Source organism: Eleutherodactylus coqui, chromosome 4 (assembly GCF_035609145.1).
Source record: "Eleutherodactylus coqui strain aEleCoq1 chromosome 4, aEleCoq1.hap1, whole genome shotgun sequence".
Classification (NCBI taxonomy): Eukaryota; Metazoa; Chordata; class Amphibia; order Anura; family Eleutherodactylidae; genus Eleutherodactylus; species Eleutherodactylus coqui.
This window is the reverse complement of record NC_089840.1, coordinates 209,845,936-209,861,701: the sequence shown is the minus strand read 5'-3', so window position 1 is coordinate 209,861,701 and position 15,766 is coordinate 209,845,936. Positions and strand designations below refer to the sequence as shown.

Here is a 15,766-nt window from a genome sequence, read left to right as displayed (position 1 = left end):
AATCACTATCAGAAAACACAAAGTGGTCGCCCCAAGACGAATTTCTCTAAAAGAGGGCTACCATCTGTACCTTTCTCTTTTTTATGAGAACATAAGGTGGCAGTACTGAGACAATTGGGTATTGTTCAATATCAATATTGCATACCAATGGTCCATATCATGCTATCACCTGTGTAACTCTATAATCCCAAAACAAAGGGAAGATAAATGTATTCCCATACTATATCTCTCTAGAACACGTACTAGAAGAAATATTGGAGTGATGATGACATCCAATTCATCCAAATAAAATACTTCCACACTATATGAATATGTTCAAAAGAAAGATATAAGGACGGGGAAAGTTAAACAAGAAAGGAATTCTTTATCTACTAGTTCCTGCGTTTTTTCTCTTCACCACTCTACTAGTACCTGTACACACACTAGGGACCCCTGGTACTAAAAAGAAGTGGTGAGAGTCTCTTTTGATAGAGACCTGTATACCTCTTGATATATAGAGGTTTGTTTGTGTAGTGCCCTATTTGTGTTATATGGTTTTAAATATATCTAATAAAGTTTATTGATTTTATATTACTTTTGTCTAAACTGTGAAGGGCCACAGTAAAAATCCACAGCATGCAACAACAGATTTAAAACCTGCAGACCGGGTCAATTGCTGCAAGTTTTCTATGTAGAGGTTTTCTGCAGCACGTGGATCAGATTTTTTAAAATGTCATCGACTTTTCTGCTAGTGTTAATGCTGAAGATTTTTTGCACAGAAAATCTGCAGCTGGCCCGTTCGATGTGGACATACCCAGATTTCAGGTCCGGAAATTGCTGCCTTTGGCTGTATTGACAGATGATTTTATTGCAAAGGTTTTATGCGTTGCTGGCTGCACAAAGCTCACAAAGATGGAATCTATTCTTTGCCATCGATCCATTTACATGGCAGATTTTCCTTCTTGCAACGATCTCCACCCTTAACCCCCTACATGCAACAATCAATGTACATGGTGGCATGTAATCACGGAGGGTCGATGGGTTGCATGGCAACTGGATGCCATACACTGGTGTCCGGACCTGCAATCACTATTTTAAGCCAGAATGCACTACAGTACAGAAGTACTGCAATGCATTATCATAGCGATCAGAGCTTTAATGGTTCACGTCCCCTAGGAACATAAAAACTGTAAATAATGGGGGGGGGGGGGGAAACACACCTTTTTTCGTACTTTCACTGTTTGTATAAATCATTTTTTCTTTTTAAAAACCCACATATTTGGTATAATTGTATCCATAACAACCTATACAATAAATTGAACACACTATTTATCCTGCACAGCAAGAACCTTTTAAAAAATACAGAGACAAAATGCTTATTTTGTTCAATTTTATTGCATTTTTTTGGGAGGCAAAATGATCTAAAAAGTTGTATGTAACCCAAAATGGTACCAAGACAGACTACACTTCGTCACGCAAAAAACAAACCCTCACAGCTCCGTCCATTAAAAAATAGTGTTTTTATTGTGCAAAAGTGGAAAACCTAAAAAAAAATAATTTTGTTATCATCCAAATCATACCAGCCCACAGAAAAAAAAATGTATTATGTCATTTTATCCTGAATGATTAATGCTATAAAAAAACAAACAAAAACAAAAGTTTCAGTTCGCTTTCCTTCCCTTAGATTTCCATTTTTATAATGAAACAAGTAGCGCTGTAGACCAGTGTTCCCCAACTCCAGTCCTCAGGGACCGCCAACAGGTCATGTTTTCAGGATTTCCTCAGTATTGCACAGGTGATGTAATTATTGTCGGTGCCTTAGACATTGACACAGGTGTTCTTACTATAGGATATCCTGAAAACATGACCTGTTGGTGGTCCCTGAGGACTGAGTTGGGGACCCCTGCTGTAGACTGTGCCGTTTGTTCTGCTAAAAAATGGAAACGTAACAGACCGGAAGCAAACTGAAAGCACTTCTTTTTTTAAACCCTGTTGAAATCAATTGGAAAACACAAACCACCACATTTAATTCCATTTCTCTGCTTCAAAAACGGAACAAAGGAATGGAAAGCCTGAACGCAGCCTGAACGCTGGTGCAAACGAGCCCTAAACTGGACACATTTTATTCAAATTTCTAAAAGTACAACTCACGAAAATTACACAGATGTTTTTTTTTTAACATTAATTATCTATTGCTTCTTCCATTAATGTTTACATGCGTTTCTGCTCTCCAGATATTCAAATACATTAGCTTCAATAAGACAATGACACAACTTTCATCCACTCTTGCTCGTTGTGCAAAGGATATACTGGGTTTTGCCATTATGTTCTTCATAGTGTTTTTTGCCTATGCTCAGCTGGGATATCTTCTGTTTGGAACCCAAGTGGAAAACTTCAGTACATTCGTAAAGTGCATGTGAGTCCACATATTGTTTATTGGTATTATTTACATAATTGCATTGGGCATTCTGTTGCATTTCAGAACTCATGTTGGGTATATTTCATAACTATTAAAATCAAGTCTGTTACATACCTAATTGAAATCTGATTTACCATACCACCAATTCACCGAGTATTCAGGAGGAGTACATCCCACTTCACGGACATCGGGGGAGCACACCCCACTTCCCAGACACTGGGGCAGCACACCCCACTTCACAGACACATCGGGGAAGCACACCCCACTTCCCAGACACTGGGGCAGCACACCCCACTTCCCAGACACTGGGGCAGTACACCCCACTTCCCAGACACTGGGGCAGTACACCCCACTTCCCAGACACTGGGGCAGCACACCCCACTTCACAGACACCGGGGAAGCACACCCCACTTCACAGACACCGGGGGAAGCACACCCCACTTCACAGACACTGGGGCAGCACACCCCACTTCACAGACACTGGGGCAGCACACCCCACTTCACAGACACTGGGGCAGCACACCCCACTTCACAGACACTGGGGCAGCACACCCCACTTCACAGACACCGGGGCAGCACACCCCACTTCACAGACACCGGGGGAGCACACCCCACTTCACAGACACCCCGGGAGAGCACACCCCACTTCACAGACACCCCGGGAGAGCACACCCCACTTCACAGACACCCCGGGAGAGCACACCCCACTTCACAGACACCTGGGGAGCACACTCCACTTCATTTCCGCACGGGTTTTGTGTAGATTTTTTTTCCACAGCTAGTGGATGAGATTTTCAAAATTTCATCCACTTTGCTGCTACTGTAAATACTGTGCAATTTCCATGAGGAGGGTCTGCATGGAAATTACATCGCAAATCTGTCCCGTGTGTACCCAGCCTAATGTGTCAGCATAGAGATATGTACTGTACAATAATGCAAACAGTGGTGTCACAAATCTAAATAAACACTAGTATTGTCTTATACTGCAAGCTCTGCACCCCCTATAATGATGTCCCCCTTCTTAGATCGGTTGTCTAGCTTAGATTAACGTCTCAAGATATTGCCCATGTAAAATTCATGTCATTTCTTTTTTTCTAGATTCACCCAATTTAGAATCATTTTAGGAGATTTTGACTATGATGCCATTGACAATGCAAACAGAATTTTGGGACCCATTTACTTTGTCACCTACGTCTTCTTTGTCTTCTTCGTGTTGTTGGTATGCCTGTCATCACTGAAAATGTTATACCCATCATGCTTGTTTGCATGGATGAACTCTAGAATAACGGAAGCAACCTTATTTTACAAAGCTCCCACAGTCCTAGTGTTTTATGCATAAATATATTTCACCTCAATCAAAAAAACACGATGAATTAGTTCTGGGTTATATGGCCTAAAATTAAAATCTCAATTTTTTTCCCAAAGTCCTCGATTTTAAACTCGTTTTTTTTTTTTTGCTGAACAGGTTAAAAGAATACCCAAATGTTTTTGGTTCTTTTCCATAAGGGAATTGCATGCACAGCAATTCCATAATATATATTGATATTTTTGATTTAAAGTGCATATTAAAAGGTAAACTGTCAGCACCTGAGAGTCACTAAACTACCAGCATGCCGTTCTGCTGCGTGTAACTTTCTAATGACGCCCCTGTGACAAATGGCTGTTTCAGGAATACTGGCGATAAATCCAGGACTCATCTCCACCGGCATCGAGTACATGCACAATGAAGCGTGGTGTACTGCCCTCAGCTTCATTTGTGCATGATGGCGGTGGAGGAGAGCCCTGTACTTATGTCCGGTAAGTTATAACCCCTTTTCATAGATAATGCTGTGACAGCCGCTCATCACAGGGGCATCTTTAGAAAGGTAAACCAGCTGTATGAGAGCAGGTTGGTGGTTTTGTGGCCCCAAAGGTGGCAGTAGGCAGGAGGGAGGGTTTCCATAGTAGCTTTCACTTCGATGTGGGATTTAGTCCGCGGTTTACATTACAGGTGTCGAACACAGAGTTGTGAAAGGACCCCTGAATGTTACCCTTTACTGTCATTAGTGAAACAGACTCTACTTTGGTGTGCATTTGACAAGGTTTCCATTACGTGGAGTACAGAACAGTTTATGTTGACTACGTTGTTCTATGCTTCAAATAACGGAAACGAATGGAAACCCAAAGTGGTGTCCATTTCACCAATGACAGTGAATGGTTCCATTTAGAGGTCCTTTTACAATGCTGGTTTCGGCACCTGTAATGTAAACTGCAGACGGAATCTCATGTTTGAGTGAAAAATGCTGTGGAAATGCTCCCTTATTCCTTAAAGCACCTGTGGGGCCACTAAACTGTGCTCTGAAGCCCCCCAATAATAGCAGCACTGTACTCCGCATGCCTCCCCAAAAATAGCAGCACTGTACTCCGCGTGCCCCCCTAAAAATAGCAGCACTGTACTCCGCATGCCCCCCCAATAATAGCAGTGCTGTACTCTGCATGCCCCACCCTCCCCCCAATAATAGCAGTCCTGTACTCCGCATGCACCCCCTCCCCTTCCAAATAATAATAGTACTGTGTCCTGCAGCACCCTTACCCTGGGGTAGTCCTGTCATCTTTAGCAGCACATCTTCCTTCATGAACTTCTCTCAGCAGGTATTCAACAACCTGCTCCCATGTCCCCTTGCCCAATATTAACCCCGCCCAAGTGGGCAGGGGTTAATAATAATTTCACAATTTAGAGAAAGTAGCGAATCGCACAGCTATTTAATTAACTGAAATAGATTCATCGTCCAGCCCTTGGATGAATATATATTAGAATCTTTCTTGATATCTTAGTTATATCCATTTGGTTAAAAAATGAAGATAACAAAAATATGAAGAAAGGTTCTAAGATTTGCATATAAGCATTTTTTTTGCTGGAAATAGTCCCGCCACCTTATGAAATGATGGAAGTTTTACAAATGGTTTCATATTTTGCTGTACATAGTGTGATCGACCATATTCATTCATTTTCATCTGCTCTCCCGTTTAGAACATGTTCTTGGCCATCATCAATGACACATATTCAGAAGTAAAAGAAGAGCTTTCAAATCAGAAAAATGAGCTTCAGTTTTCAGACATCTTAAGGCAGGTATGGGCAGCGTTGGAATGGGGTTCCTTGGGACCACCAGAGGAACGGACTCTGAGGCCCATCCTCCATCTATAAGGAACATGTCTACTTTTAACTGAATTTCTCTTATTACACACAGGACATATCATTAAAGAGGTTTTTCCAGGCAATTGTTACTGATAAACTATCCTCAGGATAGGTCATCAAGACCTGATCAACTGGCGTCTGTGGCTTAGAACCAATCAACTCTCGGGGCGCCCGCTGATAGCGGCACAACACAAAGGATAGGGAGCGAAAAAAAATCGTTCCAACCCTATGCAGCATTGGTAATTGCAGGTGCAGCTCCTATTAAAATCAGAATGCTGCAGTTGCAATAATCAGCGCCGCATGCTACACTGGGGTTTGAGCTACCTGCTTTCACTCTGTACCCTGTGGCGTTGCCAGCGGACTGAAGCTACTTGAAGATTGGTCATCAATAAAAATGGCCTGTAAAATCCCTTTAAATCATATATCTAATGAATCCACACTGGTGTCATATTTTCCATTTATGTTGGAAGCTATGAAGCGGTGATAGATTCGTCATACAACAGATCTGAAAGACAATCATCAACTGGTTTGTTGGGGCTCCGTCAAGGTTTCATGGTTTTGACAATGAGAATAGTGCTGACTGCTGCCCTATTCTTGTTATTCAAAGTGACGGAATCCCAAACTGGAATTTCCTAGCATGAGTGTGAACATAGCCAAAGCAACAGATCAACTAATGGCAACTGTTGATCAGGTAAGATGGTAACTAATTGGCTCAAATTTTAACTTCAAGTGGGAAAGTTCTGCTGGCCCTCTGCGGTCCATTATTGTGTCAGAGCTGCCCGACTAGAGCAGTTTCTGTTACTGTGGTGGACAAGTCTGGGTGCAGGACTGCTTTTTATTTGTCTATTATTACTCATTTCTCATTTTATGGGTAATGTGCGTTTTTGAAAGTTACTGCAAATGAAAGTGGTCAACATTACATTAAGGTGTTCAAACTGTCAAGCAAAATACAATATGTTCTATTTAAATGCACTATACATTTTTGATATATGCCGCATCCATTATTTTATCACGGTTGACAAGACAATATTAGAAGCCATGTGTTTCTTATATTCCTTTTAGGGTTACAAGAAGACTTTAATGAAGCTTAAGCTGAAAAAGGAGCGCATATCAGATGTGCAGAAAGCATTGCAGAATGGCTCCAAAGAAATGTCATTTGAAGAGTTCAAAAACAGTCTAAAAGAGTGAGTGCTAGAAATGTACATAGAACATGAATATAGCTAAAGAAGTCCATGATATACAAGGATTTATTTTCTATCAAAATATTAAAGTAGAATATGAGTTTTTAGACAAAATTTTGGTTACCTCCATATACCTAAGGCTAGAAATACATAGTAAGGTCATGTCAAATATGGCATTCAGCATTGGTGGCCGAAGTGCTGTCACACCTAAAACATACCCTGTCTTTTGCTTCACGTTGTGCTCACTACAGTTCTTTGCAGATGGAAGTATTGTAATACTAGGAACCTAGGATAAGATTCTTTATTCACAGAAAAGGAAACCAGTAATGCAACACCTAATAGACTGCAGGTCAGGCACAATCGTTGTAGACCCTAGTAGAGTCTAAGGCAATTGTGCTTGGTCTGCAGTCTATTAGGTGTTGCATTACTGGCTTCCTTTTCAGTGAATAATGTCCTTGTTTTTTCTCTCCCCTCTGTGATTTTATTTTTTAGGATAAGATTCTGTGCCATTTTGCACTGACATTAGATCTCATGAATAGCCAAGTCTACCTCTGGATTTGTCAAAGTGTGTTGCTAGGTTCTGCAAAAACAAAAAAATAGCAAAAGTAAAGTTAATTTTAGCAAAAAAAAGAAAGAAAAAAAGAAAACTAAAATGTTTTGTTGATCTTTTACATTTGGTTACTTACTGTTTTATAGTATGGGCCATGATGATCATGAAATTACAGCTGCCTTTTCCAGATTTGACCAGGATGGTAACCGGATTCTGGACGAGGATGAACAGAGTAGAATGAGAGATATCCTGGAGAAAAACAGAGTATGTAATAATGGGTCTTTGGTAAAAGGCATAAATTAAAACTGAAGCTTTATGTTGGAGTTAAGCGTAACATCTACAAAGTACTTTGTTTTGTTCTGAACATGGCTGCAGTCAATGCAACGTACATTGTATTAAGCAGCACTCTATAAGGGTGGTGTCACATGTGCATTGGAACCGTGCTTTTTCTTATGGCAAAATGCCGTACAGTTTAGCGGAAACTAAACAGACCTATTATAGTCAAGGGGTCTGTTCGGCTCCATTATAAGATGGACCCATCCGGCCAGGGAATTCCCCTTTAGTGATCCCCAAAGGGAGCAGGAAAACGAAACCCTGCGGATGTGAAAGCACCCTAATCTTTGGCTGGGTAACTGGTTTAGAGAATGTCTAAAAGCTGCAAGCCATGCAGGTGTTCCCAGTGTGGAGTGGATAGTACCTACCTAAAGTTGTCCAAAGAAAGACAACAGATGAAATAGCAAGAAGGTCACAGCAGCCTAAAGCTCATTGATGCAAATGGGGAACAAAGGCTAGCCCATCCCGTCTTAACCACAGAACAGCTAGTGTAGCAGAAATTATTGAAAAAATACTGCCCATGATAAAATGGGGTAAAATCAAACAGTGAATTGCAGCTTCCTGTGTTGCAGCAGACTGACCAAGGTGTCCACGTTGACTCGCCTGCTACTAAAAGTGCCTTTATTGGGCAAGGAAGCATCAAAACTAGACAGAGTAATGGAAGGGGCCTGGTCTAATGAATGGTCATTTGGTCAGAAGGGAAGTTGGCAGAGTCAGTGTAATGCTCTGGACAATATTCCATTGGGAAACCTTGGGTTCTGTCATTCGTGTGGTGGTTACTTTGGTATGTACCACCTACCTAAGCCTTGTTACAGATCAATTACACCCCTTTATAACAACAATATGCCTAATGGCAGTGGCCTCTTTCAGCAGGATAATGCATCCTGCAACACTGCAAGAGTTATTCGAGGAGCACGATAAAGAGTTCAAGGATGTTGACTCGGCCTCTAAATTCCCCAGGTCTCCATCCAATCAAGCATCTGTTCAATGTGACCCGATTTACAGAGTTAAATGATCTGCTATTAATGTCACATATGACATAACACCTACAGAGGCCCTAAAAAGTACATGCCATGACTTAATGGGTCAGGACTGTTCTGGTGGCATGAGGAGGAACTACACAATAATAGGCAAGTGGTTTTAATGCTATGGCTAATTGGTGTATATTTCCTTCACATTAATGTATCTGAATAAAGCCACAATAAATTTTCTTTCTTTATGTAGTTTCATTGCTCTAATATATCATCATAATTCTTGTTACAGCTCGCTCTAAATGCCGAAATTGAACACTTGGATAGATCACAAGGGAACAAGGATTTGGACACAGTGGTGAACTTATCAGACCTGAGGAATGACCTGTCCACTAAGCCAAGCTGGGTTTCGCAAGAAGAATTTACAGTGTATGAAGCTTTATTGAGATTTTTAAGAATGTCTACGAAAGAAATAACATAACGGCCTCAATCACTCACATTTCTTATCTTTTCACAAAACAATGACCAGTCATAAGTAATCATATAAATGTTGCTGTCGATCGGTAAGGTCAGTTTAACATCTACATTGCAATCTCTGGCTGGAGGGTTCATCGCAGATCCGGCTGAAAATACCGAAAGAAAAAGCCCTGCATGCAGCCTGTTTTCTTCTGTTCAAAACTTGAGCAGAAAGTGGGTGGACCCCATTACAGTTAATGGTTAATGGTCTCTATCTCTGAGCTATTCAGTTCAGAGATAGAAACGTTTAACCATGGGGATTCCCTTTTCCCATTTTCTCCAACAGAACAGAAAAGCAGAATCCCCGCTGCAGATGTGAAACCACCCCAACACAGATATCAAAGCAAATTATGTGCTATTGTTTGTAGACAATTTGTTTCTTCCCCAAGCATCATTCACAGGGAACTTGCTCTGGCAAAAGAACAGAGAGGATTTCTTTTCATGGACTTTATTAATGCTTTCATGACCAAGGGTCATTGATGCACCTACGTACAGGTCATATTCTACAGTTCCAGTATTCTCACTTTCAAAAAAAAAAAATCACAAGCCCTTTTATTTTTCCAGTGACACAGTTACATGAGGGTTAGTCTTTGGGGGAAGGAGCTGGATTTTTTAACATATCATATAAAAGTATTAAAAACTTTTAAAAATTCCTAACTGGGGCAAAATGGGGGAAGGAGGGGGTGCAATTACACTATTTTTTGGGGATGGGGGGGTTACTTTTATGGAATTCACAGTGCAGTAAGAATGTCATGTTATCTTGAAGAAAATCTCTAACAAAACTTGCACAGAGGACAGCACCCTTCTAAATAGTATAGTTTTTTGTATCCAGTAGTAAAACAAATGTTACTTGTGTTGTGTTCCAGATTTCAGAGAAGACTGCAGCAACTTGAAATGTCAATTAGTCGAATAATGATAAAAGTAGAAACTGTGGAGATGAAATTGGAGTCAATGGAAACAAACAAGATAAAGCAGTCAAACCTGATGGATAATTTGCCGAACAATATAGCAAAGGTGAGTATTATGGTCATTGATAACTGAGCTTCTATAAACACACCTGCTCCAACAGATACGGCACAGCAAGGACAGGACGATCTACAGTAACGGAGAAGCTACAGCTGCAGTACTGCACATATCCACTTGACGAGAGAATTTTAAGTAAACATTACTTTGTATTTCACAGCTTAGAATACTAATAAGTCAGTATTTCAAAGGGCTCCAGACATGGAAATATATGGAATGGTTTCCATCCAAAAATTTAACTAGTCCCATTCAATTAAAGAGAGATGCAATGAACGTGACACAGTAGGTAATATATGATGGGGAAAATTGTATTGCCAGGTGCTAAGCTGATAAATGACTGGCTGACTATGTAATGAAAGGACAGGTGGGTTTACTAGAGTGCGTGGAGGGGAGGTTCATATGTCCTATACCAGGGGCGTCAAACTAATTTTTCCCTGAGGGCATCACCCTAATGGGTGCCTTCAAAGGGCCGATTGTAACAATAAGACAGTAGAATAAGTGACCCCATAATGATAGGGACCCCCATAGTGGCCCCAGTAGTGATAGGGACCCACATGGTGGCCCCAGTAGTGATAGGGATCCCCATAGTGGCCACAGTAGTGACTCCAGTAATAAGAGTGACCCTTATAGTGGCCCCAGTAATAATTATGACCCCTGTAGTGATAGTTACCCCCAGTGGTAACAGTGCCCCTATAGGGACTCCCCATAGTGACCCCAGTAGTCAGCGTTCACAGTAATCAGAGTGGCTCCAATAATAAGAGTGGTTTCCATAGTGTCCCCAGTAGTAATAGTGCCCCACCATAGTGGTTCCAGTAATAATCGTGTCCTCTATAGTGACCTCAGTAATGAGAGTGTCCTCCATACAGTAATGAGTGACCCCCATAGAGGCTGCAGTAATAACAGTGACCCCTATAGTGGCCCCAGTAGTGATAGTAACCACATAGTGGCCACAGTAGTAACAGTGACCCCCATAGTGACCCCAGTAATAACAATGACCCTCTTAGTGAACCCAGTAGTGATAGTGACCCCCATAGTAAGCGACTTTAAACTCCCTCCTTCTTCCCAGCTGTCTGCAATGGTAGGGGGCTAGATGGGATAGGAGCTAGTGCACTAGAGTCCCGCCCCCTCCCCGGCAGCTCCCATAGGCTGGAGTGGCAAGGGACTGGCTCTGCCAAGGTCCCACCCCTCTCCTTGTCGTAAGCCGGCGAGGAGCGGAGAGGTGGTGGGAGTTTAGCAGAGCTAAACTCCCAACCCCGGCTGACGGTAATTGGGGCTGTGGCATATATGCTATTACAGTAGCTAGCTGAAGACAGATTTTTTTAGCATCATCCTTATGTAGCTGTATAGCTGAAGAAGGGTTTTGTACATAAAATCTAAAAAAAAAAGGCTAATTAAACCTATTGCAAAAATGTATAGAATTGCCTGTTCTGTATATTTAAAACAAAAAAGTGCAGCTACTCTTTAAGCTCCTGTCAAACTTACATGGACGCTGTTGACAGAAACTATTCTTAGGGAGACTAAAATGAAGAATTACATTGGAATATTACAGTTTTCCCCATTTTCATTTCAGTCAGGACAACCTTCTTGACATTAAAACATTTTTGTTGTTTAAAAGGAGAAGCAGTTAACCTGGGAAGAAATTCATCCGAGTAATCTAGTCCATCTGGTGAAGGAAGACAAAGAAAGCTGGGAATCCGAGTATAAACCCAGGAACATCATAGACCCGTCATACAGAAACAGTAACATCTCTCCACATATGAATGGCTCACAGAATTCTTTGAATTTCACTTAAAGTCAATGTTACATGTTCCTGAGTGTCTGACTTTCACCTGTTATCTCCATAGTAGAAACAACATATTAACTGTCTCTTTTCAGTGTCGTGGTTGAATATAATTCTATTTGGAGCTTCTTAATTAGGGATATAAAAAGTAGCTTATATCTACTAATGAAGTACAGAATTGCCTTCCTAAAATTAACAGCCATGTAGTCTTCTGTGGAGAGCTTTTTGGGGTTTTTTGCATATCTCCACATCCTTACTTGCTATGTCCATTTGCTTATGTGAAAAACAGCAACTGATTGTTAAAAACGGCTATCCCACCCAACATGTTCCACAGGAAAGGTGATAATTTGATAAATGTATGATCTCTAGGGGCCCAACTGTTTGGAAAGCAGCGCACCCCGAGTCGCCCTACAACAATGTTGCGCATGCATGACCACTGCTCCCGTGCTATGGACTAAGGGTGATACGAGAGTTAGAGTTAGCCTAGCATTGTGCTCAACTATGTTCAGCGAATAGAGCAGTGGTCATGCATGCACACCACTGGGGTACACTGTTCTTATGTCCTGGGGATTCTAGTTGTCTGAACCCCAGTGATCATATCCTGTGGAATGCATTTGATGGAAATAGGGACCTGTCACAATATAAGGGATGTAGAATTATAACAAGGGTCATACCAGGCCACTTACCGGTAGTCATGACATCAATTTAAAAGGGTTTTACCACCGAAACCATTTATCCCCTATCCAAAGGAGTTGCAGATTGGATCAGGCCCTTAAGCCAGGGGGGTCCAAAGACCCCCCTTTTCACTGTAGCACAGCACCCAGGAGAACTCACACCCCCCAAACCTAATTCCATCCATTATCTGGGCTCATGTCCTTACATCTTAATGCACTGAGAAGATGTAATGACACAAGTCCAGATAATGGCCAGAGTTGTGGTGCGAGGGCCAGGGCATGGGGTCACATAATAACTTTGGTGTATGTACAGAAGAGGCCAATGCATGTTTAAGTGTTGGGGCGCAAGGACATTGAAAGTAGCTGCAGGATGGGGAGAGTGTGATGAGACAAGCCATGACTGAATAAAGTCTGCATGGCAGTCTGGGAAGAGAGCAGAAAAGCAACAGCTGTCAGAGGGTTCTCACTGGAGGTAACTGCACTGTAATCACTACCACTGTGTAGTGCTGATGTCTTGACTGTTATACCTGGACTGTATAATTAAGAGTTATACTGGAGCTAAGCCACTTGTATCTAAGCCTGCTGTGTTTTAAAAGCTGTCTTATATATATGGTGTCCATGAGATTGCATAAAATGTATATTTTTTACCGGGTGAAGTTTGGGTAATGCATGAGTTTTGCATATTGTACCCATAATCTTTTCAAACTTATACGGTGACATGCCATCCTATCTGGTTTACAATTACTTGGCACTACATTTTTGTTTTTAACTGTACAATGACTGAAAACACATCTCCAGGCTGTATAATGATGGATGTGGATGGAGTGCTTCATCAGAAGTCGTGGCCTCCGCTATCACCATGTCCAATGCCAACAGAGATAGTTTGGTATTAAGTGGATTGGAGAATGAAGAAAAAGCAGCCAAATTCTTAACACACATAGTAGACCAACAACGTGCAATGTGCTAGCATTGTAATGGGTTACTACTGTCTATAGGAGTGTAGGAGAGGGGTTTATGTTGTTCGGTCACTATATGATTTTATGTCGCTGCATCGTTCTTAGATTTCCTTTATATCTCGGTTCCCTGCACAGTCCAGAGTACCGCTGTTCAGGAAAAAACTATTATGGGGCCCATGAAAAGGGAAGATATACCATATATTACTATATAGATAGGGGCAAAGTAAAAACAGCTATACATTAAAGGGGTTATCCAGGGTTAGAAAAACATGTCTGCTTTCTTCCAAACACAGCGCCACCCTTGTCCATAGGGTTGTGCGTGATATTGCAGTTCTATTGTAGTGATCGGGAACTGAGCTGAACTACCAAAAACACAACTGTGTTTGGAAGAAAGCAGCCATAGTTTTCTAGCTCCTTTACCATCATACTTCTGAACCTTATTAAGACTATTAAGTGGTCCCTCAACATGCAATATTAACTGGTATTGGGATGACCACTGAATGTTGAAAATATTGTATGCCCCCCCCCCACTACTTTCTAACAGATTGTAAGCTCCTGTGAGCAGGGCCCTCACCCCTATTGTTTACATTACTTTATACTGTATGTAATGTGTCATTCTGTGTGCTCATGTACCCTCTGATTTGTAAAGTGCTACGGAATATGTTGGCACAATAAAAATAAAGATTATAAACTCGATGGAAAACTGGTAATTGGGCCTAAAACCTCCAAAACATCAACAGTATTCCAACATGATTAAATATGATACAGATAACTAATACAGATAAAGCATGGAGCAGTTACTATTCCAGTAGGTGGTGCTTAACCTGGAGTCCACAGAGGCTGCTCATTCTGGAGCAGGTAACGGGCAGCACAGGACACGTAGTACTACACTGTACTGTAGAGAGGCGCTACTAGACACCCAATCGGGGGTCACGTTACTGCAGTAATACAAGTATTTTACCAGTGAACAGCCAATGTCGATTGCTGGATTTTCCAGTAAATTGCACGGGCCGCAGAGCTGGACTGGCTGTGACATTGCAATTTAAATGTGGCTTCAAGTTATACTGGTTCAGGAAAGAGCATTGTATGCTAAAAATGTTGTCTTTTTAGGCCATTATAACTTGAGGGATCACTGTATAGGTATGGCATCAGTAAGCAAATAACTACATGTGCCGGAGATCCCACAGACTGTTCTTTTTTGGTTATTATTCTGTGTATGAAACAATAAGCAAAGAGTCCAATCATAGTGGAGGTGTAGAGTATAAGAAGCAGCGCCCTATACACCCCCAAATGTTCTGGACTTTCTTGGGGCACACCCTCTTTATATACATACAGTTTGTTCGGAGGGAATGATGGCATCCAGCAGAGATCTTCGTGTCTGTGAAAAATACTAGATACATCCATGAATATTTGGAGACCGTTGGGACTTGAGCAGATTATTTTGGCTAATTACACTGTGCTACACAATGTTTGTAACAGATAAGCAGATAGGCGGCTTATAGTAACTTTAGTGCGCTGGATTCAAATATGATATCTGTCACGTAAGGTTTTCAAGTTATGGGTAATAATGTAATCCAATTGCCGTTGTACTTTATTTTTTGGATATATGCCTATACAATTAATGCAGTAGGCTTGCCATTAACCTTACTTAATAAAGAACTCTTCACAGATGAGACTCTTTAAAATGATTATTCTTTATTGAAAAGTATCTAAAAACATACACACAAGGGCTAGACCAAATGGGATAGGGGTAAATACACCCCCAAACCCCATGAAAAACATACCAAAAACATGCCATTCATCATTCCGATGGTATGTCGAGAATAAGTAGACCGCCATACTGACTGTTATTTCTGCATGACAAATAGCAAAGGTTTCTCCAGTAAACTGAAAGATTCTGTATCCAGATATACCTTCTGCAATAAAACGTGTGCCTTATGATGCCAGATTACCTATTCCTGATCCAAGGGGAGGGTTGCTATTGGCCTCTGGCTGGGCAGCATCCTTGAGACTACTAATGTGGTCACTGTTGCTACTGAGGCCACTCTGGGGATCACTATTGATACTGGGGCCACTGTGGGGGTCACTATTGCTACTGGGACCACTGTGGGGGTCACTATTGCTACTGGGGCCACTGTGGGGGTCACTATTGCTACTGAGGCTAATATAGGGGTCACTATTGCTACAGAGGCTAATATAGGGGTCATGT

General features: G+C 41.4%; 1 protein-coding gene across 1 annotated transcript in view; it reads left to right on the top strand.

The window, feature by feature from the left end:
* Positions 1 to 15,205, top strand: part of PKD2L1 (polycystin 2 like 1, transient receptor potential cation channel) — a 55,409-nt gene extending 40,204 nt beyond the window's left edge. The window contains exons 8-15 of the mRNA XM_066600676.1: positions 2,214 to 2,395; positions 3,497 to 3,617; positions 5,409 to 5,507; positions 6,636 to 6,757; positions 7,451 to 7,568; positions 8,901 to 9,037; positions 9,991 to 10,138; positions 11,763 to 15,205. Of these exons, the coding sequence (XP_066456773.1) occupies positions 2,214 to 2,395; positions 3,497 to 3,617; positions 5,409 to 5,507; positions 6,636 to 6,757; positions 7,451 to 7,568; positions 8,901 to 9,037; positions 9,991 to 10,138; positions 11,763 to 11,939 (1,104 nt within the window). The 3' untranslated portion in view covers positions 11,940 to 15,205. The remainder of the gene's footprint in view (positions 1 to 2,213; positions 2,396 to 3,496; positions 3,618 to 5,408; positions 5,508 to 6,635; positions 6,758 to 7,450; positions 7,569 to 8,900; positions 9,038 to 9,990; positions 10,139 to 11,762) is intronic.
* The last annotated feature ends 561 nt before the right edge of the window (positions 15,206 to 15,766 follow it).